Source organism: Pygoscelis adeliae, unplaced genomic scaffold (assembly GCF_000699105.1).
Source record: "Pygoscelis adeliae isolate BGI_AS28 unplaced genomic scaffold, ASM69910v1 Scaffold14, whole genome shotgun sequence".
NCBI lineage: Eukaryota > Metazoa > Chordata > Aves > Sphenisciformes > Spheniscidae > Pygoscelis > Pygoscelis adeliae.
The window spans coordinates 13,354,072-13,362,271 of NW_008825109.1; the positions used below are offsets into that span (position 1 = coordinate 13,354,072).

Here is an 8,200-nt window from a genome sequence, read left to right on the forward strand (position 1 = left end):
CTGTATGGCGGTCACTTTCACAGATTGAGTAACAACAGTATTTCTCCTCTCACCTTACACTTGCAGTTATGTTAGCACTGTATTAATAAGGTTTATAGACTTGCACATGGGGATTAATCCTTCTTCTGACACCTGTAATTAGGGATTAGCTGGTACACATTTACTTACAGGCCCACTTGCATACGCAAGCAATGACACTACTGATTTCTTCCCTCCTAAACCACAAAACACTCCGACAGAGAAGTTCAAGTCCCCACTCATGCATACCCTCGAGCTGTTCCAAACGCCTTTCAGGACCCTTCCAGAAAGGCGTTATGGAAAAAAAAAAAAGTAAAATTAATCAACCTGCCCTATGTAGTCCAGATATCACTATAGGGAGGGCCACCAATAAACCTAGTCTGAACTTTGGCTTCCTTCTCAGTTTGATTTTAAAATCAAATCTTAACCTTTCTTCGTGCTAGTCATTCTTTCAGCTGAGCTATATAAATTACTCCCTGATTTCACTTGAAGGGATAAAATCAGAAAGCACAAAGACTTTAGTGTGTGGGGGAGGAAGTTTCTCCCCCCACCCCTGACTACTTCAGTGCAACTCAGCAACTTTCAGTTACACAAATGCAGCTCTACAAACAGTCTTTTTGGCAAAGATTAACTAAGATTTCTCAGTACAGTAGACTGATAGAAGTTTTAAAAAAGCAGAGGATGTTCTGTTTTATAATGTGTCATTACTACTTGCATTTCAAAGTGGAAACACTTTATCATAGTCTGATCCAACTTTATAAAAAACTCATAACAAGGTAATGTAGTATTACAAATTTATTTAGTTTCTTTGAAGTAATTTTTCAGCACTGAAAATTTCACACATATAAAACAACTTCAACTTCTATGCATTAAAACCAAAGTATGGATTTTTTTTTTTCCATTTAAAGAAGTGCTGTGCCTTTTTTTCTTTAAACATCTCATGAACCAAATTCTTCAGTTATAAAGCTGATAAAAATAAGTGATGCACCACCACATTTTTTTCATTAACATGTGAAATTCATCTCTTTGGGAAACAAGATTTTTTTTTTTGAATTGTATCATGAAAGATACAGACCTGAAAAAGGATAAACAATCATACACAAGGCATAAACATTACACTGAGTAGTTCAGACATTTTATAAAGAGATCTGGAAAAGTACCTAAAATAGTGATATTTTATTTAGTATAAAATTTCAATAATAAAATATTGCTCATAATAAATAAGAAAACATGAGTTTCATTAATACTGTTCTCCCCTTAAAGCTCTCTTGGATGTAACATGATCAGACCTGATCAACACTCAAATTTTTATTTTTCCTCTGTATGAAGGAGGCAGGTTTACAAGCTTTACGTCATTCTTTGTTAGAAACAATTTTATTATCAGCAAACCACAGAATTCATTTCAAGGCTCATGCGTAGTTATGGGCAAAAAAAAAATCCCCAAGTGTGAATAAACGTTCTTACAGTAGATTTTAATATCTAAAATATTTGCCTTTTTAGTTAAAACCAAAGTGGAATAAGACTTCTCATGGATTACGAATGCAAAGAGAAAGCTGCCCAAGTTTCCCCAAAAGCTTCTAAATATCTGTGCAGCTGTACTTAACGGTTATCAAAGCTCTTAGGGAAAGTTAGCTCTATAGGGGGATAGAAGTTGTATCCCCTTTAGATGGGGACATTTGATTTCATCCCTGCTCGTCCCATCTGTAGACACGGCAGTTTGGAGTAGTTCTTCAGCAGCTGCTCAATAGCAATATTGCGGACGTTGAGCTCTGAGGCCAAGGAATCCTTTTCTTGGACTTGCTGCGTCAGCTCTTCAAACACATCTGCAAGAACATTATTAGGTTAATGCACTTGGTCCCTGTACTGTCAGAAAGTTAAGAAGCAGTGCTGAACATTCCTGTGACAGAGGCATGGGCATTTAAGCGGGCTCATGAACCACTTTTTCTGGTTTCAGCACAGCTTGGTGTACGCGTTGTAAACTGAACGGGACCACCAGTTTATGGTTTTAGGTGACCTGAGCCAAGGTGGATCAGTTTGTAACTCAAAATGAAGTTGATTCCAGTCAAAACACTTAAAGAAAATACTGTATTGAAGTGCCATTTTGCAATGCCCAAGGAGGTTACATAATAAAAGCACCTAGAAGTTTGTTTTACATGGAAACATGATATACAGAGATTTCCGTTCAAAACTTATCTGATAAAGCCATTGCAATTTGTTTTTTAAACAAGATCTTTATTACAAGGCAGCACAAACCCAAAACAGAGAGTATTGAAAAATTCTCACCCTGGATTTGCTTGAGCAGTTTTTCATTAAGTTGCTTTAACTCTCCAGGAGTCATCATAGTCACTGTAACAATAAAATCTGTTATTACTACTACCGAAGTCACATAAGCATCCCTAAGCAGACTCCCATTTTCTCAAATTGTCATCATTTGCATCCTAATAATCAACAGATGTGTGGCAGTTAAGTGAGAGGCAACATTATTTACCAGGCATTTGTGGAAAGTTTGAAAATTCTCTCTTTTATGTTGACATAGACGAGGATTTACTCCATAGGAAAGCGCCTTCTTCAACATCAAAAAGCTGGAAACTCAAGCCCTCAAAACAGAAGTGTCCACAATCGGAATTGCTTGTAAATTGCTTGACACCTTTAAATACTTTACCTTCTTCTGACTGCAAAACATGGTTTCCACAGTGTAAACCCTGCAAGTACGTCTGTTTAACTGTGGGCAAGTAGACAATTCTGAGGCAAGTCCTGCTATGTTTGCAAGCCTACAGGAAACGACTTCTGGACAGAATTTTCAGCACGCAGCTGAAAATTTTTAAATTGTTTTTAAACAATGCTGCAGCTTAGCAAAGCTCTCACTGCATACTTAAGAAAAACCTACACTGCAATCACACAGCTTTTGTCCAGAGATTTCTCAGTGCAAGAATTTTCTACACTGTAAATTTAAAGCATAAATTCTGAAAAGGGTGTTTTTTACTTACCCACAGGACTATTTGATTATTCTAAGCCTTCCCTTTCAACCCTTCTCATATCTTGCAGTTGTAGGATATTAACTTTCTCTTGCTATTGCCAAACCAAAGAAGTTGGCAATAGCTAAGATAGCCTACTTGTTACTCAAGACATAAGGCCCTTTAAGAGAGAAAGAGATCCACCTTTCTCCTCCAACAGCCAGGTACAGTGGTGCTCCTTCCTACCTTCAGCTATTGATAGAACAGAAGATTCCTTTCTCGTATCTTACCATACTTCAACACTTTTTAAGCTCCATGAAAACCCTGATTGGATTTAAGATAGTAATTGACAGCTTTAAAAAGGAATTCAAGAATTTCCCCCCTGCTTTCTATTCTCAAGTGGTAGGATGTTACTTCCCATTTTTTCATTATTTTCATCAACATTTCACCAACTGTAGCAGATAGGCAGGTTCACACATTTTTTGTGTGTGTCAGGACAGGACTGTTTCATATAACATAATTCTGATACAGAAGGGAAAGGGAGAAGGAACAGAACACCAAATTTAAATAAAATACTGTAAAAAGATTAAAAACCCCTTATAATACAAAAATGCCTCAAAAGTACTTCATGCAGTAATGACAGAAGAAAAAAAAATCTGTTATCGTGCTCAAAAGAGCTTTATGTTCCCCCGTCCCAAAAATCAGAGATCAGAGAGATAAATTCCAAGTGACTAACTTCAGTTAGATAACCCCATAAACCAGGTCAAGCTTTCATAATTCCTCTGTTATCTGCTGTCCTGATTTATTTAATCCCAATTTATGACTCCACAGGACAGGTGGTCAAACAACACAGTATATCTGTTTTGATTTATGGCTTTAAGACTACTAATTCACTACAAATGCAATATGAAGCATCATACAGCAGTTAAATAAAATCCTTTTATAAAGAATGTGAAATTACTGAACTTTGCAAGGACAGGTTTGTTACTTTGTTAAAAAAAGGGAGCCTAAAGAAACCGATTCCAACTTTTTACAGTACCTCTTTCTCACTCTCCTGACATTCTGAATTCCCTTATTACCTTCTTTTTCATTACCTAATTTTCCACTGAATATTTTACCAGCCTTTTTGTCTCCTTTCTCAGGTCTTCTGAAATTCAGAAACCCTCTCCAATTACTTTTCTCATCTACAGAAGAGTGGATGTACTCCAGTTTAGGGCCAGGCACTGTTCTAAAAGCAGGATGGTAACTGCAGAGATCTCTAGGAACTTACTCCTAACACATTTCATGTAGGCCAATTCCAGAGACACTACAATATCCTAGGTTCTTCTAAATACTTCTTTTAGTGACCTTCTTCTTAAATAAGAGGAAAACTTATTTTCTGCTGCTTTCAGTATCACCAGAGTCATCAAAAGAATTGCTCAGGTCTGCCGCTGCAGCCTTTAAGAGGACATGGTGGAATAAGGGCCTTCCCATTTTCTTATGCTCAATAAACAGAAGAAAAATCATCTAGTAAAATGCACAAGGAAAGTCTGCTACTATTGAGAATGTTTAATTTTTCATGTTGTTTCACAAGTTTGCTCTGCTACCTTACCTCTAATTTCCCCTATTGCTTAGGGCAGCTCTCTGTAAAATGTAACTCAAGGCACCACACAAGTTCAATAAGAGAGTTGTTTTCAGGAGCTTAGTAATCTCCACAGGCAGGACTGTGCAACTGCCAGGACCAACACATTAAAGTGACTGCAGTCAACTGTAACAGTAATTTTTTTTGGTGTAAATTAGGCATGTCCTGTATCACATTGTGGTATAACTAACAGGAAAATTAAAACAAACAAACAAAACCCACACACCAACCATACCCTCCACACTATTTGCTTAGCCGTGTAGCCTTTTTCTTCACAGATTTTACAGTAACTCCCAACTGTTAAAAGCTGCATTTCAGGCTGTCAGTTAATGCCCTGTGGGGACACGAAGTGGTCAAGAGATATTTCGAAGAATGCCCTTGGCTTGCTAGGTTGCGTGTAAATAGATATATACTTACGTTCTTCCCTGCTGTACTGAGGATGCCTTCTATGATCACTGGTGAGTGAACCACCTTCAGCTTTTTCAGCTTTCTGGGCTTGGTTGTGATTAGACCAGAAAACACTGCTGCAACAGAAGGTAGCACCTGTTTCTTGTAACACACCAAGTCTGAAATCAGTGGATTCTCTTTGTTCCAAAAGGGTTTGTGAGCAGCTCGAGATGCCTCCAGAATTCCCATCTATCCATTTTGCAGAGTATTTAGGTACTGGGGAGTCAAACTGTGGGAGCAATTTTCTATCAGTCTGTCTGAAGTTAAAAAGCTGGTGTTGGGATGTTTTTGAGCTTTCGGGATCAGAGTCTAAATCTTTGTTTTGTGCGTACTGGATGATCCAGTTAATTTTTTTGCTCAAGATGTTTTTTACTTCTGCATATGGACTTTTAGAGAGCTTTGATCGCGGACAGTCCTGATTTGCTATTAAGTGGAATTTTTCAAAGCAGTCTCTGTGCCCCCTTAAAGATCGTGTATGTAGAAGATCTGACTTTGGTACTCCTGTAAAGACACAATAGAAAAGAGTTCACACTTACCGTATGCTCAACTAGTTTTTCAAAATCTTTACTCACAAGCAACCAAGAAGACAAAAACTTAACTGATGTTTTCCTATTAACAGTCTAATGACTGAAGTAAACCAGGATATGTGATACTCAAATTTTTTGAAATTCCACTCAGTCTTGAGTCCTTAGCATACAAAGTGTTTTGCACACAGTAATCTCTAGTGCAGGACTTCTAGATTACCTGCATGTTCCTCTTGGATGATAACACAGATGAAGTAAACTGCTAACTGCGTACGTATTGTATCACACCTATACACAAGCGTATAAGCTGTAGAAGTAAAATCATCCCAACTACATATCAGAAAGTTCTATAGAACAACACTGAAGAGCAGTTTGAGAGCAGTCATTCATGCTCCCATCTTCTATGGATAACGTTACGAGCCATCTGCTCAACAAATACTGCAGTGTGCAGGCTTGTGTCATCCAAGTGGTCAGATGTAATTCAGACTTCAGTCTTAGTTTATTATTTTGCATTGGTACAAGCCTGTAGCCTAGCTAGAGAAGCAAGTTCTGTCAACATTTGCCAACATTAAACTGTCCCAAAATTAATTTCATGTAAGATGGATGTTTATTCTCCTCTTTGCTTGTCCTCCTTCAAAGGCTAGTCATATAGCTATAGCAGGTAACTTACTCAAACCTCAAAGTAACTGATAATGATTGACATGTTAAAAAGGAACACAATCTGTGAAGATCTACAGTTGGTGAGTGAACACAGATGGTATGAGAAATGACTATTTCAGAAAGTTAATAGTACTCCAGTACAAAATTACTTTCTGCAACTTCAGTGGATATTTATTTTTCTTCAGATTCACCTACGCAGCAGATTCAGTATCCAAGTCCAGAATATTGAACAGTTCAACATTTATCACAACACCCAGTACACTACTTGAGAAGTTCCCAATATAATGAAAACAATTCTGTCAAACAAGTTCCTCATTGCAAATAACAAATAATATACCTGTGAACCACTGGTTGAAAGTGCTCAATGTTTACTAAAGCCAGAATACTTAAATCAATGTTTGATAATGTAATTTCATCTTTGAAACACAACATGAACCAAGCTGCAGCCATTTTGCCGTTTAGATACCTTTTACCTTTTAGATAAAAGTGGTTAAAATAAAAGAAAAAACATGAAATGCAACAGGTAACAAAATTTGGTAACAGAGACTTCAATGAGCAATTAGCAGAAAGCTACACGTTACAACAATTCTCTGTTATATCTGACTTACCCTCTTAAATTATTGTGGTAGACTTTAAGACCCCCACCTCAAATGATTAACAAGGGATAAGCTGTTTTTAAGTGATTAAATTCTGCAAAATCCCGAACTACTCTCAAAACTAACCTACAAAGAAAATTCTTAACATGAAACTACTGAAAACAAATACAAGTACTTAATTTTGATTGTCTCACTTGCTGGTAACTGGTGTTTCAAGTTGGAGAGTTCAAACATTGAGAGTAGCCATTATAAATTTTTGATTTTCCACTCTTTGGGCAGCGTTGAAAGTCAAGAGCATTACTGTTCTGGTCGTGTTTGTAAGAGCATACACAAAATTTATGTGGCAAAATGACAAAAAGTGGAAAATGAAAGAGGACAGTGGTGGAATTTATTTTGTTCTTAGCAGTAGGGGAGAAAGGTAAGGTCATGAGAACAGACACTCCTTCTGTACATGAACTAAGCATTAGAACAAACAAAAAACACATCCTAACCAGAGGCACCTTTTAAGAAGAAAGTTCCTGAGCAAAATACAAAGACAGATGATGTCTTCATGGGTACAGAGTCAAGATTCTCACTCTACACCTCAAAATATCTTTCAACCTCTTTCAGCAAATAGACATTCACTAACTTTTCTTAAGGTCTCCATGATCTGCGGCCTACCTGCAAGGCTATTTTCCCTCTCTATCTCTACAGAGACTTAAAAAAAACCCAAAATAAACATTTCTAGCGAAAACAAGGAAAGACAAGTAATTTGTTTTCATGACTTACCAGTACAGTTTAAATATATCAAGTCTGCTTAACTCAAGTAGCATTATGGAAACTCTTCAATCTTTAAGCCATCAAGGAAGAGCAAACACTGTCAATTGAAGTTACAAGGCATATATTCACAACATCGCAAACCCTACAAAACCAGACTGATTTGTTCAATGTTATTTGCTTTACCCAAGTGATTCTTCAACATGCTACGCTGCTGATGCTCACAGTGCTTTCTTTTACCTACAGAAAAGGTCATCAGATGGGCTGAAAAGCAAGTTTTATACAATTTTCTATATAATAACGCTCAGGAACCCAGTGAACAATTTGACCGTAAGATGAATGAATGAAGCCAATGTCTTCTGATCACAGGACAGAGTAATCCTGTCTACAGCAAATACTTGAAGATTTGGTGAAGAAGAGGGAAGAGAACTGCAGAAAGCACAGTTAGTACGTCTGGGGCAAATGCAGTTTTGCTCAGACTGTTTCTAGTTCACGGCTGCTAATAGGCCCTAACATCTGTTTTGCTCTCAGGATATCACCCTTCTCCCAACTCAAAAATCAAACATACCTACCAAGTTCTTACTTCTCCTTATTGTCCCTTGCATCCCCTCCTTCCCCCAAAAC

The 8,200-nt window shown here is 37.3% G+C and overlaps 1 protein-coding gene across 1 annotated transcript in view; it reads right to left on the reverse strand.

Moving 5' to 3' along the window:
- Nucleotides 1–801: 801 nt before the first annotated feature.
- The window catches only part of LOC103920132 (chromosome unknown open reading frame, human C21orf91), an 18,120-nt gene continuing 10,721 nt past the window's right edge, over nt 802–8,200 (reverse strand). The window contains exons 2-4 of the mRNA XM_009327793.1: nt 5,011–5,541; nt 2,302–2,364; nt 802–1,841 (exon numbers count right to left, since the gene is read on the reverse strand). Of these exons, the coding sequence (XP_009326068.1) occupies nt 1,681–1,841; nt 2,302–2,364; nt 5,011–5,541 (755 nt within the window). The 3' untranslated portion in view covers nt 802–1,680. The remainder of the gene's footprint in view (nt 1,842–2,301; nt 2,365–5,010; nt 5,542–8,200) is intronic.